The following is a 20,073-nucleotide window of genomic DNA, read 5'->3' on the forward strand; positions in this document are numbered from 1 at the left end:
TATACACTAGCCTGTGACTACTAATCATCTGCACATCTTATACTTAGTGCTCACACAGTAAATCTGTAATTATACACTAGCCTATGACTACTAATCATCTGCACATCTTATACTTAGCGCTCACACAGTAAATCTGTAATTACACACTAGCCTGTGACTACTAATCATCTGCACATCTTATACTTAGTGCTCACACAGTAAATCTGTAATTATACACTAGCCTGTGACTACTAATCATCTGCACATCTTATACTTAGCGCTCAAACAGTAAATCTGAAATTATACACTAGCCTATGACTACTAATCATCTGCACATCTTATACTTAGTGCTCACACAGTAAATCTGTAATTATACACTAGCCTGTGACTACTAATCATCTGCACATCTTATACTTAGTGCTCACACAGTAAATCTGTAATTATACACTAGCCTGTGACTACTAATCATCTGCACATCTTATACTTAGCGCTCACACAGTAAATCTGTAATTATACACTAGCCTATGACTACTAATCATCTGCACATCTTATACTTAGTGCTCACACAGTAAATCTGTAATTATACACTAGCCTATGACTACTAATCATCTGCACATCTTATACTTAGTGCTCACACAGTAAATCTGTAACTATACACTAGCCTGTGACTACTAATCATCTGCATGTTATACTTAGTGCTCACACAGTAAATATGTAATTATACACTAGCCTGTGACTACTAATCATCTGCACATCTTATACTTAGTGCTCACACAGTAAATCTGTAATTATACACTAGCCTGTGACTACTAATCATCTGCACGTTATACTTAGCGCTCACACAGTAAATCTGTAATTATACACTAGCCTGTGACTACTAATCATCTGCACATCTTATACTTAGTGCTCACACAGTAAATCTGTAATTATACACTAGCCTGTGACTACTAATCATCTGCACGTTATACTTAGTGCTCACACAGTAAATCTGTAATTATACACTAGCCTATGACTACTAATCATCTGCACATCTTATACTTAGTGCTCACACAGTAAATCTGTAATTATACACTAGCCTGTGACTACTAATCATCTGCACATCTTATACTTAGCGCTCACACAGTAAACCTGTAATTATACACTAGCCTATGACTACTAATCATCCATGCATAATAGACTTGCAGTAAACACTGTAAATCTGTAATTATACACTAGCCTGTGACTACTAATCATCTGCACATCTTATACTTAGTGCTCACACAGTAAACCTGTAATTATACACTAGCCTGTGACTACTAATCATCTGCACGTTATACTTGGCGCTCACACAGTAAATCTGTAATTATACACTAGCCTATGACTACTAATCATCTGCACATCTTATACTTAGTGCTCACACAGTAAATCTGTAATTATACACTAGCCTGTGACTACTAATCATCTGCACATCTTATACTTAGTGCTCACACAGTAAATCTGTAATTACACACTAGCCTGTAACTACTAATCATCTGCACATCTTATACTTAGCGCTCACACAGTAAATCTGTAATTATACACTAGCCTGTGACTACTAATCATCTGCACATCTTATACTTAGTGCTCACACAGTAAATCTGTAATTATACACTAGCCTGTGACTACTAATCATCTGCACATCTTATACTTAGTGCTCACACAGTAAATCTGTAATTACACACTAGCCTGTAACTACTAATCATCTGCACATCTTATACTTAGCGCTCACACAGTAAATCTGTAATTATACACTAGCCTGTGACTACTAATCATCTGCACATCTTATACTTAGTGCTCACACAGTAAATCTGTAATTATACACTAGCCTGTGACTACTAATCATCTGCACATCTTATACTTAGTGCTCACACAGTAAATCTGTAATTACACACTAGCCTATAACTACTAATCATCTGCACATCTTATACTTAGCGCTCACACAGTAAATCTGTAATTATACACTAGCCTATGACTACTAATCATCTGCACATCTTATACTTAGTGCTCACACAGTAAATCTGTAATTATACACTAGCCTGTGACTACTAATCATCTGCACATCTTATACTTAGTGCTCACACAGTAAATCTGTAATTATACACTAGCCTGTGACTACTAATCATCTGCACATCTTATACTTAGCGCTCACACAGTAAATCTGTAATTACACACTAGCCTATAACTACTAATCATCTGCACATCTTATACTTAGTGCTCACACAGTAAATCTGTAATTATACACTAGCCTGTGACTACTAATCATCTGCACATCTTATACTTAGTGCTCACACAGTAAATCTGTAATTACACACTAGCCTGTGACTACTAATCATCTGCACATCTTATACTTAGTGCTCACACAGTAAATCTGTAATTATACACTAGCCTGTGACTACTAATCATCTGCACATCTTATACTTAGTGCTCACACAGTAAATCTGTAATTATACACTAGCCTGTGACTACTAATCATCTGCACATGTTATACTTAGCGCTCACACAGTAAATCTGTAATTATACACTAGCCTGTGACTACTAATCATCTGCACATCTTATACTTAGTGCTCACACAGTAAATCTGTAATTACACACTAGCCTGTGACTACTAATCATCTGCACATCTTATACTTAGTGCTCACACAGTAAATCTGAAATTATACACTAGCCTGTGACTACTAATCATCTGCACATCTTATACTTAGCGCTCACACAGTAAATCTGTAATTATACACTAGCCTGTGACTACTAATCATCTGCACATCTTATACTTAGTGCTCACACAGTAAATCTGTAATTATACACTAGCCTGTGACTACTAATCATCTGCACATCTTATACTTAGCGCTCACACAGTAAATCTGTAATTATACACTAGCCTGTGACTACTAATCATCTGCACATCTTATACTTAGTGCTCACACAGTAAATCTGTAATTATACACTAGCCTATGACTACTAATCATCTGCACATCTTATACTTAGTGCTCACACAGTAAATCTGTAATTATACACTAGCCTGTGACTACTAATCATCTGCATGTTATACTTAGTGCTCACACAGTAAATCTGTAATTATACACTAGCCTGTGACTACTAATCATCTGCACATCTTATACTTAGTGCTCACACAGTAAACCTGTAATTATACACTAGCCTGTGACTACTAATCATCTGCACGTTATACTTGGCGCTCACACAGTAAATCTGTAATTATACACTAGCCTATGACTACTAATCATCTGCACATCTTATACTTAGTGCTCACACAGTAAATCTGTAATTACACACTAGCCTGTGACTACTAATCATCTGCACATCTTATACTTAGTGCTCACACAGTAAATCTGTAATTATACACTAGCCTATGACTACTAATCATCTGCACATCTTATACTTAGTGCTCACACAGTAAATCTGTAATTATACACTAGCCTGTGACTACTAATCATCTGCACATCTTATACTTAGTGCTCACACAGTAAATCTGTAATTACACACTAGCCTGTGACTACTAATCATCTGCACATCTTATACTTAGTGCTCACACAGTAAATCTGAAATTATACACTAGCCTGTGACTACTAATCATCTGCACATCTTATACTTAGTGCTCACACAGTAAATCTGTAATTACACACTAGCCTGTGACTACTAATCATCTGCACATCTTATACTTAGTGCTCACACAGTAAATCTGAAATTATACACTAGCCTGTGACTACTAATCATCTGCACATCTTATACTTAGTGCTCACACAGTAAACCTGTAATTATACACTAGCCTGTGACTACTAATCATCTGCACGTTATACTTGGCGCTCACACAGTAAATCTGTAATTATACACTAGCCTATAACTACTAATCATCTGCACATCTTATACTTAGTGCTCACACAGTAAATCTGTAATTATACACTAGCCTATGACTACTAATCATCTGCACATCTTATACTTAGTGCTCACACAGTAAATCTGTAATTACACACTAGCCTGTGACTACTAATCATCTGCACATCTTATACTTAGTGCTCACACAGTAAATCTGTAATTATACACTAGCCTATGACTACTAATCATCTGCACATCTTATACTTAGTGCTCACACAGTAAATCTGTAATTATACACTAGCCTGTGACTACTAATCATCTGCACATCTTATACTTAGTGCTCACACAGTAAATCTGTAATTACACACTAGCCTGTGACTACTAATCATCTGCACATCTTATACTTAGTGCTCACACAGTAAATCTGTAATTACACACTAGCCTGTGACTACTAATCATCTGCACATCTTATACTTAGTGCTCACACAGTAAATCTGAAATTATACACTAGCCTGTGACTACTAATCATCTGCACATCTTATACTTAGTGCTCACACAGTAAATCTGTAATTACACACTAGCCTGTGACTACTAATCATCTGCACATCTTATACTTAGCGCTCACACAGTAAATCTGTAATTATACACTAGCCTGTGACTACTAATCATCTGCACATCTTATACTTAGCGCTCACACAGTAAATCTGTAATTATACACTAGCCTGTGACTACTAATCATCTGCACATCTTATACTTAGCGCTCAAACAGTAAATCTGTAATTATACACTAGCCTATGACTACTAATCATCTGCACATCTTATACTTAGTGCTCACACAGTAAATCTGTAATTATACACTAGCCTGTGACTACTAATCATCTGCATGTTATACTTAGTGCTCACACAGTAAATCTGTAATTATACACTAGCCTGTGACTACTAATCATCTGCACATCTTATACTTAGTGCTCACACAGTAAATCTGTAATTATACACTAGCCTGTGACTACTAATCATCTGCATGTTATACTTAGTGCTCACACAGTAAATCTGTAATTATACACTAGCCTGTGACTACTAATCATCTGCACATCTTATACTTAGTGCTCACACAGTAAATCTGTAATTACACACTAGCCTGTGACTACTAATCATCTGCACATCTTATACTTAGTGCTCACACAGTAAATCTGTAATTATACACTAGCCTGTGACTACTAATCATCTGCACATCTTATACTTAGTGCTCACACAGTAAACCTGTAATTATACACTAGCCTATGACTACTAATCATCTGCACATCTTATACTTAGCGCTCACACAGTAAATCTGTAATTATACTCTAGCCTGTGACTACTAATCATCTGCACATCTTATACTTAGTGCTCACACAGTAAATCTGTAATTATACACTAGCCTATGACTACTAATCATCTGCACATCTTATACTTAGTGCTCACACAGTAAATCTGTAATTACACACTAGCCTGTGACTACTAATCATCTGCACATCTTATACTTAGTGCTCACACAGTAAACCTGTAATTATACACTAGCCTATGACTACTAATCATCTGCACATCTTATACTTAGTGCTCACACAGTAAATCTGTAATTATACACTAGCCTGTGACTACTAATCATCTGCACATCTTATACTTAGCGCTCACACAGTAAATCTGTAATTATACACTAGCCTGTGACTACTAATCATCTGCACATCTTATACTTAGCGCTCACACAGTAAATCTGTAACTATACACTAGCCTGTGACTACTAATCATCTGCACATCTTATACTTAGTGCTCACACAGTAAATCTGTAATTACACACTAGCCTGTGACTACTAATCATCTGCACATCTTATACTTAGTGCTCACACAGTAAATCTGTAATTATACACAAGCCTGTGACTACTAATCATCTGCACATCTTATACTTAGTGCTCACACAGTAAATCTGTAATTATACACTAGCCTGTGACTACTAATCATCTGCACATCTTATACTTAGTGCTCACACAGTAAACCTGTAATTATACACTAGCCTGTGACTACTAATCATCCATGCATAATAGACTTGCAGTAAACACTGTAAATCTGTAATTATACACTAGCCTATGACTACTAATCATCTGCACATCTTATACTTAGTGCTCACACAGTAAATCTGTAATTATACACTAGCCTGTGACTACTAATCATCTGCACATCTTATACTTAGTGCTCACACAGTAAATCTGTAATTACACACTAGCCTGTGACTACTAATCATCTGCACATCTTATACTTAGTGCTCACACAGTAAATCTGTAATTATACACTAGCCTGTGACTACTAATCATCTGCATGTTATACTTAGTGCTCACACAGTAAATCTGTAATTATACACTAGCCTATGACTACTAATCATCTGCACATCTTATACTTAGTGCTCACACAGTAAATCTGTAATTATACACTAGCCTGTGACTACTAATCATCTGCACATCTTATACTTAGCGCTCACACAGTAAATCTGTAATTACACACTAGCCTGTGACTACTAATCATCTGCACATCTTATACTTAGTGCTCACACAGTAAATCTGTAATTATACACTAGCCTGTGACTACTAATCATCTGCACATCTTATACTTAGTGCTCACACAGTAAATCTGTAATTATACACTAGCCTGTGACTACTAATCATCTGCACATCTTATACTTAGTGCTCACACAGTAAATCTGTAATTACACACTAGCCTATGACTACTAATCATCTGCACATCTTATACTTAGTGCTCACACAGTAAATCTGTAATTATACACTAGCCTGTGACTACTAATCATCTGCATGTTATACTTAGTGCTCACACAGTAAATCTGTAATTATACACTAGCCTGTGACTACTAATCATCTGCACATCTTATACTTAGTGCTCACACAGTAAACCTGTAATTATACACTAGCCTATGACTACTAATCATCCATGCATAATAGACTTGCAGTAAACACTGTAAATATTGAATAAAAGCATTATTAGTGAGACCACTCTATGTGCGATTATGTCTCTTTATGGGGTCCGGGCTCAGGCCACTTGCAAAATACTGTACCTTGCGGCGGCTGCCAATTGGCTCTTCAGGTTGGGTGCTGCTGGATCTGCCGAGAGGGCTTTAGCTGCCAGGAGTAACTTGCTGGAGGATAAGGAGATGCTCTTCAAGTTTGAGACAACCTGGGCCTGATCCTCTTTATTCTATTAAAAAAAACATAATTTATGCTTACCAGATAAATTCCTTTCCTTCCGGATAGGGAGAGTCCACTGCTTTATTCCTTATTGTTGGGAAATGCAAAACCTGGCCACCAGGAGGAGGCAAAGACACCCAAGGCTTAACTATCACTCCCACTTCCTCATTACGCCAGTCATTCTGCCGAGGGAACAAGGACAAGTAGTAGAAACATTAGGGTATAAATGGTGCCAGAAGAATAAAATAAATAATAGGGGACCGCCCATAGACAAGAAAAAAATGGGCAGGGGCCGTGGACTCTCCCTATCCGGAAGGAAAGGAATTTATCTGGTAAGCATAAATTAGGTTTTCCTTCCTAAGATAGGGAGAGTCCACGGCTTCATTCCTTACTGTTGGGAAAACTATACCCAAGCTCCAGAGGACACTGAATGAATAATGGGAGGGAACAAAAAGGAAGAGGTGGACCCTATTCTGAAGGCAACACAGCCTGCAAAACTTTTCTCCCGAAAGCTGCTTCAGTCGAAGCAAAAACATAAAATATGTAAAAAAATTTAAAAGTATGTAAGGAGGACCAGGTAGCCTTACAAATCTGATCCATAGAGGCCTCGTTTATAAAGGCCCAAGAGGAAGCCACTGTTCTAGTGGAATGAGCCGTTATCCTCTCATGAGCATGATGTCCCGCTGTCTCGTAAACTAAGAAGATGACACTCCTTAACCAAAAAGATAGGGAAGTCAAAGAAGCCTTCTGCACCATACGCTTCCCCGAATAGACAACAAACAAATAAGATTGTCTAAACTCCTTAGTAGTCTGAAGATAGAACTTTAAGGCGCAAACCACATCCAAATTGTTAAGTAAGTGTTCCTTTGATAGAGGATTAGGACACAAGGAAGGAACCACAATCTCCTGATTGATGTTGCGTTCTGACACAACCTTAGGAAGAAACCCTAATTTAGTACGTAAAACTGCCTTATCTGCATAAAAAATCAGACAAGGGGGCTCACATTGCAAAGCACAGGTCTCAGAAACTCTGCGCACAAAGGCAATAGACAATGAAAAGAGAACCTTCCAAGATAATAATTTAATGTCAACGGAATGCAGAGGCTCAAACGAAAACTGTTGCAAAACCCTTAGAACAGATTTAGGCTCCAAGGAGGAGCCCCAGATCTAAACACAGGTCTGATCCTAATCAGAGCCTTAACAAAGGACTGCATGTCTGGAAGCTCAGCCAGTCTCATGTGCAATAAAACCGACAGGGCCGAAATCTGTCCTCTCAGGGAACTAGCAGAAAGGCCCTTCTCCAGCCCATCCTGGAGAAAAGATTAGATCCTGGCATCCTTAACTCTGCGCCAGGAAAAACCACGCTTTTCACACCAGAATAAGTAGGTCCTCCACACCTTGTGGTAGATATGCCGAGTAATTGGTTTACAAGCTTGAATAAGAGTATCAATGACACTTTCAGAGAAACCTCTCTTGGCAAAGACTAAGCATTCAATCCCGATGAAGTCAGTATCAGACAATCTAGCTTTTGATTAACAAATGGACCTTGTATTATCAGGTCTCCACGACAAGGTCACTTCCGCGGAGATGAGGACATCCCCACTAGATCCGCGAACCACATTCTTCGCAGCCACGATGGAGCAATCAGGATTACTGATACCTGCTCCTGCTTGATGCAGGCCACCACTCGAGGAAGAAGCGGTAATGGAGGAAAAAGATATGAGTTTGAACCTCCAGGGCACTGCTAGTGCATCTATTATATGCGCTTTGGCATCCCTCGACCCATACCTTGGGTAGCTTGGTATTGAGACGGGACGCCATGAGATCTATCCCTGGTATCCCCCACTTGCTGCATATCTCTGCAAACACCTCGGGATGGAGAGACCATTCCCCTGGATGCAAGGATTGCCTGCAAAGAAAATCTGATTCCCAGTTGTCCACACCCGGAGTGTGGATCGCTGACAGCGAACAGCTGTGGGCCACCGCACACTCCAGAATCTGAGATACTTCCTTCATTGCCAAGGAACTTCTCGTTCCCCCTTGATGGTTGATGTAAGCCACCAAGGTTATATTGTCTGATTGGAATCTGATAAACTGGGACAAACTCAGAAGTGGCCAAGCCTTCAAGGCCTTGAAGATTGCCTGTAGTTCCAAACAATGTTCCCTCTAATTTTTTTTCCGTGCGTGCAATTATTTTTTTCTGTGTGCGGGCTTGATACCGCTTGTATGCGGCACTATATATATATATATATATATATATATATATATATAGATGTATGTATGTGGATATATATATATATATATATATATATATATATATATGTACACAATTAAACTTGAGAAGGATTGAAAACATTAACATTCAATTATATATATATATATATATATATATATATATATATATATATATATATATATATATATATATATACACACACACACACACACATTATATATATATATATATATATATATATATATATATACATACACACATACATATGTGTATATATATATATATATATATATATATATATATATACACACACACTGTATATAGATATATATATATAACACACAAAATTTGGTGAAACAGACTGAGCATATAAGTTTAGTAGGTTGGGACTGAGAGCTATTATGTGAGTTTAGACTGTTAGTTACCTTCTCCTTCTGAATCTTGCTAGGGAGGGACTCGTGGGGGAGCAGCCCTAAAAATCATGCTGCCAGCCAGGAATCAGGATTACTGCACTTCAGCAGCCTGCCATCACACTGTCACAGTAAGGAGAGCGCAACCCAGTCCTCTCCACACTGGCCGCAATTTCCAACAGCAGGTAGTTGGTACCGTAAATGCAAGTGGCATCATGCAGGCCACAGAGACTGTGAGACACACAGCCACAGAACAGTGATTAGGTATAGAGCAAGCGGAAGCAGGCGCATGCCGCGCAGCAGTCTTCTTTCAATGACGCTGAGACGCTCTGAGTCTGACCTCACCTAACTGCTGACCGTGTGTGCCTGTCAATCCCAGCCATATCCCACCCAGTGACTGACTACTATACTTACCCAGTGTGAGCACTGACCCCGCGGACAGTCCGACCGACCCCATCTACCTATCTACTGAGTCTGAAATCACCTAATAACTGACCGTGCCTGTCAATCCCAGCCATATCCCACCCAGTGACTGACTACTATACTTACCCGGTGTGAGCGTGCCACTGACCCCACAGATGGTCCGACCGACCCCATCTACCTATCTACTACCTGTCTGTTCCTTAGTTGTCTGAGTCAGAGTGAGACCGACGACTGAGACAACTAAAGACAGCCAGGTAGGTTAGGATTTAGGACTCAGCGAGCAAGCGGCAGTCTGCCTTCAGTGCCCTGAAAGAAGATTTGTCAATGTCGGCAGCCAGGCAGATCCGCCACCCCCTGCCTAGTCTGCCTTACACAGGCGCCGGCCCTGACAGGAACACAGAATCAGGCTAGATGAGTGACAGATTGCTGGGTCCAATGTGCAGTGCAGGCAGCACTTGGCAAATTAGTTCTACAGGCATTTTCCTCTCTCTGCTTCTGCTCACAGCAGGTGCTGCACGGCCTGATATTCTGCCTGCGCTACACCAGAAGGGAAGGTGCGCGGCAACGCAGCCGCGCACCTTAGAGTGAACAGTGGTTCCAAAATATTGATAGGGAGGGAGGACTCCTCCTGAGTCCACAACCCCTGTGCCTTCCTGGCACCCCAAACAGCTCCCCATCCGGATAGGCTTGCGTCTGTAGTCACAATCTCCCATGATGGTCTTAAGAAGCATGTCCCTCGGGACATATAATCTGGACAGAGCCACCAAGAGAGAGATTCTCTCGACCGGCTCTCTAATACAATCTTTTGAGACAGGTCTAAATTATCGCCGTTCCACTGCCTCAGCATGCACAGTTGTAAAGGTATGAGACGGAACCTGGCAAAAGTAATGATGTCTATGCAGGGCATCATGAGACCAATCACCTATATACACTGAACCATAGAGGGACTCAAGGAGGTCCGGAGGGCAAGACATGCCGAAGTTAGCATGCAACGTCTCTGGTCTGTTAAAAAAATCCACATGAATATGAAGTGTTTTATAGTACCCAGGAATTCCACCCTGGTACTTGGGATAAGATAACTCTTTTCTAAGTTTATCTTCCATCCATGTGAGACTGAGAAGAGACTCCAAGAATTATTCTGCAAGACGAAAGGATGGTGCTTGCACCAGAATATCGTCCAAGTATGGGGCTACTGCAATACTCTGAGTTCTGGCAATGGCTAGAAGAGCACCCAGAACCTTTGTAAAGATTTCTGGAGCAGTAGCTAGGCCAAACGGAAGGGCAATGAACTGGATGTGCTTGTCCAGGAACCTCAGGAACTGAAAGTGTTCATTGTGGATTGAAACATGAAGGTAAGCGTCCTTCAGATCTATAGTGGTCATAAACTGGCCTTCCTGACTTAAAGGAAGGATGGACCTTATTGTCTCCATCTTAAAGTAAGGGACACTGAGAAATTTGTTTAAGCACTTTAGGTCCAGAATTGGGCGGAAAGTTTCCTCCTTCTTTGGGACCACGGAAAGGTTTGAAACAAAACCCCAAACCTCTTTCTTTGATAGGCAACGGGACGACAACTACTAAGGCGGATAGATCCTGATTGCACCCTAGAAAGGCATCCCTCTTTTCTGGTCGACTTATCTGAGAGAAGGAATTTGACCCTTGTTGAATGAGATTTGAAGCCTATCTTGTATCCCTGAGATACCACCTCCAGGACCATCAGATCCTGTACGTCCTTGAACCAGGCGTCTGAAAAGAGAGACAGTCTGCCCTCTCCACGATCCGATCGCTGATCGGGGGCCGCCCCTTCATGCCGATTTGTTTTCGGCGGGATTCTTATTCTGTTTGGAATTATTCCAGGACTGAGCCAGCTTCCAAGTACTCTTGGGTTGCTCGGGCTTGGAGGATTGTTGTCGCTGGGATTTGTCAGAACGAAAGGAATGGAAATTAGAAGATTTTCGTCCCTTAGCCGCCTTCTTATCTTGCGGTAGGAAGGCACCCTTGCCTCCGGTAACCATAGAAATAATGGAGTCCAAGCCTGAACCAAATAAAATCTTTCCCTTGAAGGGAAGAGAAAGGAGTCTGGACTTAGAAGTCATATCTGCAGACCAAGACTTCAACCAGAGCGTCCGGCGGGCTAGGACCGCAAAGCCGCCGGTTGAAACAAAAAACCTGTATGTTGAAACATCTTTCTCAGAAAAGTTTCCATTTTCAATCCATCTGCTCTCTGAACGAAGAACTATCCTCAAGAGGTATAGTAGTATGTTTAGCAAGCATAGAGATAGCATCATCCACCTTAGGAATGGAGCCCCACAAATCCAGTTGAGAGTCTGGGAACAACTTTTTAAAAGTAGACGAGGGGGAAAAGGAAGAACCAATTATTTCCCATTTGTTCTTAATAATGTTCGCCATCTTAACCGGCACAAGAAAAGTCAAAGGAACTTTCCTGTCTTTGTAAACTGTCTAATTTAGGTATCATAGGTTCTTCAGGCAGTGAGGCCTTCGGGAACCTCTAACGTAGACAGAACCTCCATTAGATTTAAAATTGAGCACTTGCATTTTTTATTAAAGGATGGTTCCTCCGCAGCAGGAGGCTTAGATGGTAAGGACTCTGACCCAGAAAGTTCACCCTCTGAAGCTAGAGAGGTTAACTCATCATCGGATAACTGGGACATAATAAAATAAATATTTAGATGGGTTAGGAGAGCTATGTTTAACCTTTCTCTTGTGTTTGTTAGAGCGAGGTAATGCACTAAGGGCTGCAGACACCGCCGTTTGTAACTGCGCTTCAAAGTCCGCAGGAAGATGGCCCTCTCCGGATGGAGGATTAGATGTGCTGTGGGGAACTGCATGTGGAGAGGATAATGTAGCAAGGGTAGTAATCTCACAGGACGCCGAGTCCTGAGAGGTAGATGGCTCAGAGGGACTAAGATCCTTAGCTGGCTTGTCTCCCTACTTAGACTTTATAACGGTGTTAAGGCATAAGGCATGTGGAACATAATTGAGTGGGCGGAAAACCACGGCCTCCTCACAATATAAACAGGTATTATTTAGTACAGAAGGAGTACCTTCTAACATGCCAGAGTCCTCCATAGCTCAGGTTATTCCCACAGAAGGACACAAATAAAAAATTTTATTACAGAAAAATCTGCCTTTATACTCCCAATGACTGGGGCACTAACCACCTCCTAGACAAAGACAGTTAATAGAGGAAACGCTCTCCTCAGGTTCAAGTCTCAGCTGGAATGGAGGAAATGAACATAGACCACCCCCTGTTATTACAAGTACAACAAGTAATAGGAGCTGTGCAACACATTCAAAAACAAAAGTGAAACTTACAAGTGAAACCTGTTTGTTCCAGCCAAAAACACACAGTCTATCAATCCAGGAAAAAAAATCACACAAAGCAGCATGTAAATATTTAATACACTGATTAATTAACCCCAACTGTTCAATAAACCCCCGTCAGAGGATATTAACCCTGGATCCTATCAAGGTATAAAGGAGCCACACTGTGACCCTGTTATAGTGTTTTATGAGTAAAAATTGAAACAATCTTACCTCCAGGATCCATGCTGTGGAACAGAAGAGTCTTATAGCAGCGCTCCTGACATGGACTTGAGTGAGAGAAAGCAGGCAGTGAAACTTGTCAAAACTGATTGCTTGGAAGCTGAATACTCTCACTGAGATGTTGACATGGCTACTTAAAACTCCAATCCTATCTCGAAGGGCAGATACCCTTTTTCAGGACTCTCCGAATCTTCTGACACTTCTCTGCCACCTCCTAACGTGACGAAAGGCAAATAATGAGTGGGCTAATGAGGAAGTGGAAGGGATATTTAAGCCTTTGGCTGGGTGACTTTGCCTCCTCCTGGTGGCCAGGTGTTGTATTTCCCAACAGTAAGGAATGAAACCGTGGACTCTACCTATCTTAGGAAGAAAAACAGGAGTTAATTCATTAAGAGAGGGAAGAAATGCAGCAATGCTTTCCGTAAGTCACTGATCATACCTGTGCCTGTCCTGCCATCTCCACTCCGGCCTGAAGGAAATCACTGAAGTCATGGCCATACTTCCCAGAAGCCCTAGCCAGATCCTGTGGGGTGCCCCGAGAGGCCTGTACCAGCTCATTGGCGGACTGGTTAAGACCAGCGGCAGATTGGTTGAGCTGAGACTGGGCTTCCTGGAAATTCTTAGAGCTGGGTGGGAACTAAAGCAGCAGAGAAATATGTCACTGTAGGCAAGTGGGGAGCCCAGAAGGAAGGTCAAAGTTTTTAGGGTATGACAGAATAGTCTGGGGGCAGCTATGTTAGGATAGGAGGGGGGAAGGGCATTGAGGCAGTGAAATTGTAGCAACTAAGAGATAAGATACTCAAGTGACACAAAATGCCATGAAAAAGGAAGGTCACTTGAGATGCACCCAAAGGGGGAGGACGAAATAAAGGTAGAAAAGAAAAAGGTCAAAAGGTATGCAAGAGGCTAAGAAACAAGAAAATTAAACAGGATGTGAAAGTTAATTTGAGACACAGTACAGGTGTATCATTGGTCTCAGAGGAAGTCAGAGAAGTTTGAATGCAGGCAAGTGCAGTGTGCAAGAGTATAGGTTATGTTACAGAAGAAGAGAGAACCTATGGTCAAAGGGTCCTAGTAGGGCTAGGGAAATTATGCTAGCTAAAGTTATTGATAGGGAGCCAAGGGGGGGGGGGGGGGGCTCTGTGGTCTAAATGTCCAGAGGGTTTTGGAGGGGAGGCTACAGAAGCCCTGAGATATATGGGTCAGGAAAGGAGGGGGGATATGCAGGCCCTGTGGTCTAAGGTTCTGTGGAGGGGTTGAGGTATGGAAGCCCTGTCATCTGAGTGCCTGGGGGGAGGGTGTAAGACAGGTTGTGTGGTCTAGGGATCCCCTTAGTTTATGGGTCTGGGAAGGACAATAGGGACCAGTTATAACTGATACTGCAGAACAACGTTGCATGTAAATCACAAAAGTGCAATTTTAGCACTTACTATTGCGACTCTACCACTGTTATGGCAGGCAAACAGTGTGAGATCATTAAGCTATGCTTCCTCCAAACTCGCTTTCATAATAATAACTACACACAATTAATATTAGAGACAGAAGATAATAGTCAGCACCAGATGTTCACAAGGGGCGAGCAGGGAAAGTAATAGTAATCAGAGAGGGGAGATCATCTCACCGATCCAGCTAGCAGTCTTTTACTGGCTTCCCCAATGCTCCTGATGGCGGCATCCACATCTCTCTGCCCGGGCAGGCAGCCGACGCAGCGACTCAGGGCTTGCGAGACTGCTTTAGCAACCTACCGAGGGATAAAGCATATATAGTACTGGAACAATAAAACAGGTATGTTGTGTAAATCAAAGCACATAAATCCCATTAAACTTTTGTTTTATTCCTCATTGTAACAATATGGCAATACTGCTCTGCCATTGGCAAATCTTTTAATTGGGATCAATCTTGTCACTACAGATTTCTTCCCTTTGGCATCACGCAAGGTTCTTAGCCAATCTGATTTAACAGTGTTACTTTATAGTTCTAACACAATGACAGTACTGTTGGGGTGAGTGGGGACAAGAGGGCAGTACTACTGGGGTGAGTGGGGACAAGAGGACAGTACTACTGGGGTGAGTGGGGACAAGAGGACAGTACTACTGGGGTGAGTGGGAACAAGAGGGCAGTACTGCTGGGGTGAGTGGGTACAAGAGGGCAGTACTGCTGGGGAGAGTGGGTACAAGAGGGCAGTACTGCTGGGGAGAGTGGGTACAAGAGGGCAGTACTGCTGGGGAGAGTGGGTAAAAGAGGGCAGTACTGCTGGGGAGAGATGGTACAAGAGGGCAGTACTGCCGGGGTGAGTGGGTACAGGAGGGCAGTACTGCCGGGGTGAGTGGGTACAGGAGGGTAGTACTGCCGGGGTGAGTGGGTACAGGAGGGCAGTACTGCCGGGGTGAGTGGGTACAGGAGGGCAGTACTGCCGGGGTGAGTGGGTACAGGAGGGCAGTACTGCTGGGCACATTACTTTATTTACTATTGGTGTTATTGTACAGTATTACTACAGCATCAGCAGGTGGCACATTACTTTATTTACTATTGGTGTTATTGTACAGTATTACTACAGCATCAGCAGGTGACATTACTTTATTTACTATTGGTGTTATTGTACAGTATTACTACAGCATCAGCTGTTGACATTACTATATTTACTATTGGTGTTATTGTACAGTATTACTACAGCATCAGCAGATATTACTTTATTTACTATTGGTGTTATTGTACAGTATTACTACAGCATCAGCAGGTGACATTACTATATTTACTATTGGTGTTATTGTACAGTATTACTACAGCATCAGCAGGTGACATTACTTTATTTACTATTGGTGTTATTGTACAGTATTACTATAGCATCAGCATGTGACATTACTTTATATACTATTGGTGTTATTGTACAGTATTACTACAGCATCAGCACGTGAAATTACTATATTTACTATTAGCGTTATTGTACAGTATTACTATAGCATCAGCTGTTGACATTACTATATTTTCTATTGTTGTTATTGTACAGTATTACTACAGCATCAGCAGGTGACATTACTATATTTACTATTGGTGTTATTGTACAGTATTACTACAGCATAAGCAGGTGACATTACTTTATTTATTATTGGTGTTATTGTACAGTATTACTACAGCATCAGCAGGTGACATTACTTTATTTACTGTTGGTGTTATTGTACAGTATTACTACAGCATCAGCAGGTGACATTACTTTATTTACTATTGGTGTTATTGTACAGTATTCCTACAGCATCAGCAGGTGACATTACTTTATTAACTATTGGTGTTATTGTACAGTATTACTACAGCATCAGCAGGTGACATTACTATATTTACTATAGGTGTTATTGTAAAGTATTACTACAGCATCAGCAGGTGACATTACTTTATTAACTGTTGGTGTTATTGTACAGTATTACTACAGCATCAGCAGGTGACACATTACTATATTTACTATTGGTGTTACTGTACAATATTACTACAGCATCAGCAGGTGACATTACTTTATTTACTATTAGTGTTATTGTACAGTATTACTACAGCATCAGCAGGTGATATTACTATATTTACTATTGGTGTTATTGTACAGTATTACTACAGCATCAGCAGGTGATATTACTTTATTTACTATTGGTGTTATTGTACAGTATTACTACAACATCAGCAGGTGACATTACTTTATTTACTATTGGTGTTATTGTACAGTATTACTACAGCATCAGCAGGTGACATTACTTTATTTACTATTGGTGTTATTGTAAAGTATTACTACAGCATCAGCAGGTGACATTACTTTATTAACTATTGGTGTTATTGCACAGTATTACAACAGCATCAGCAGGTGACACATTACTACATTTACTATTGGTGTTATTGTACAGTATTACTACAGCATCAGCAGGTGACATTACTTTATTTACTATTGGTGTTATTGTACAGTATTACTACAGCATCAGCAGGTGACATTACAATATTTACTATTGGTGTTATTGTACAGTATTACTATAGCATCAGCATGTGACATTACTTTATATACTATTGGTGTTATTGTACAGTATTACTATAGCATCAGCTGTTGACATTACTATATTTACTATTGGTGTTATTGTACAGTATTACTACAGCATCAGCAGATATTACTTTATTTACTATTGGTGTTATTGTACAGTATTACTACAGCATCAGCAGGTGACATTACTATATTTACTATTGGTGTTATTGTACAGTATTACTACAGCATCAGCAGGTGACATTACAATATTTACTATTGGTGTTATTGTACAGTATTACTATAGCATCAGCATGTGACATTACTTTATATACTATTGGTGTTATTGTACAGTATTACTACAGCATCAGCACGTGACATTACTATATTTACTATTAGCGTTATTGTACAGTATTACTATAGCATCAGCTGTTGACATTACTATATTTTCTATTGTTGTTATTGTACAGTATTACTACAGCATCAGCAGGTGACATTACTATATTTACTATTGGTGTTATTGTACAGTATTACTACAGCATAAGCAGGTGACATTACTTTATTTACTATTGGTGTTATTGTACAGTATTACTACAGCATCAGCAGGTGACATTACTTTATTTACTGTTGGTGTTATTGTACAGTATTACTACAGCATCAGCAGGTGACATTACTTTATTTACTATTGGTGTTATTGTACAGTATTCCTACAGCATCAGCAGGTGACATTACTTTATTAACTATTGGTGTTATTGTACAGTATTACTACAGCATCAGCAGGTGACATTACTATATTTACTATAGGTGTTATTGTAAAGTATTACTACAGCATCAGCAGGTGACATTACTTTATTAACTGTTGGTGTTATTGTACAGTATTACTACAGCATCAGCAGGTGACACATTACTATATTTACTATTGGTGTTACTGTACAATATTACTACAGCATCAGCAGGTGACATTACTTTATTTACTATTAGTGTTATTGTACAGTATTACTACAGCATCAGCAGGTGATATTACTATATTTACTATTGGTGTTATTGTACAGTATTACTACAGCATCAGCAGGTGATATTACTTTATTTACTATTGGTGTTATTGTACAGTATTACTACAGCATCAGCAGGTGTGATTATTTTATTTACTATTGGTGTTATTGTACAGTATTACTACTGTATCAGCAGATGACATTACTTTATTTACTATTGGTGTTATTGTACAGTATTACTACAGTATCAGCAGGTGATATTACTTTATTTACTATTGGTGTTATTGTACAGTATTACTACAACATCAGCAGGTGACATTACTTTATTTACTATTGGTGTTATTGTACAGTATTACTACAGCATCAGCAGGTGACATTACTTTATTTACTATTGGTGTTATTGTAAAGTATTACTACAGCATCAGCAGGTGACATTACTTTATTAACTATTGGTGTTATTGCACAGTATTACAACAGCATCAGCAGGTGACACATTACTACATTTACTATTGGTGTTATTGTACAGTATTACTACAGCATCAGCAGGTGACATTACTTTATTTACTATTGGTGTTATTGTACAGTATTACTACAGCATCAGCAGGTGACATTACTTTATTTACTATTGGTGTTATTGTACAGTATTACTACAGCATCAGCAGGTGACATTACTATATTTACTATTGGTGTTATTGTACAGTATTAGTATAGTGTCAGCAGATGGCACATTACTATATTTACTATTGGTGTTATTGTACAGTATTACTACAGCATCAGCAGGTGACATTACTATATTTACTATAGGTGTTATTGTACAGTATTACTACAGCATCAGCAGGTGACATTACTTTATTTACTATTGGTGTTATTGTACAGTATTACTACAGCATCAGCAGGTGACATTACTTTATTTACTATTGGTGTTAGTGTACAGTATCACTACAGTATCAGCAGGTGACATTACTTTATTTACTATTGGTGTTATTGTACAGTATTACTACTGTATCAGCAGATGACATTACTTTATTTACTATTGGTGTTATTGTACAGTATTACTACAGCATCAACAGGTGACATTACTTTATTTACTATTGGTGTTATTGTACAGTATTACTACAGCATCAGCAGGTGACATTACTATATTTACTATAGGTGTTATTGTAAAGTATTACTACAGCATCAGCAGGTGACATTACTTTATTAACTATTGGTGTTATTGTACAGTATTACTACAGCATCAGCAGGTGACACATTACTATATTTACTATTGGTGTTACTGTACAATATTACTACAGCATCAGCAGGTGACATTACTTTATTTACTATTAGTGTTATTGTACAGTATTACTACAGCATCAGCAGGTGATATTACTATATTTACTATTGGTGTTATTGTACAGTATTACTA

The 20,073-nt window shown here is 39.7% G+C and overlaps 1 protein-coding gene across 1 annotated transcript in view; it reads right to left on the reverse strand.

Moving 5' to 3' along the window:
• TLN1 (talin 1) overlaps positions 1-20,073 on the reverse strand; it is a gene marked incomplete in the record, with an annotated part of 895,533 nt that overhangs the window by 380,129 nt on the left and 495,331 nt on the right. The window contains 3 exon segments of the mRNA XM_053700951.1: positions 6,923-7,062; positions 14,125-14,322; positions 15,307-15,426. Coding sequence (XP_053556926.1) covers positions 6,923-7,062; positions 14,125-14,322; positions 15,307-15,426 — 458 coding nt within the window.

The sequence above is a fragment of the Bombina bombina genome, chromosome 2 (assembly GCF_027579735.1).
Source record: "Bombina bombina isolate aBomBom1 chromosome 2, aBomBom1.pri, whole genome shotgun sequence".
NCBI classification, from domain to species: domain Eukaryota; kingdom Metazoa; phylum Chordata; class Amphibia; order Anura; family Bombinatoridae; genus Bombina; species Bombina bombina.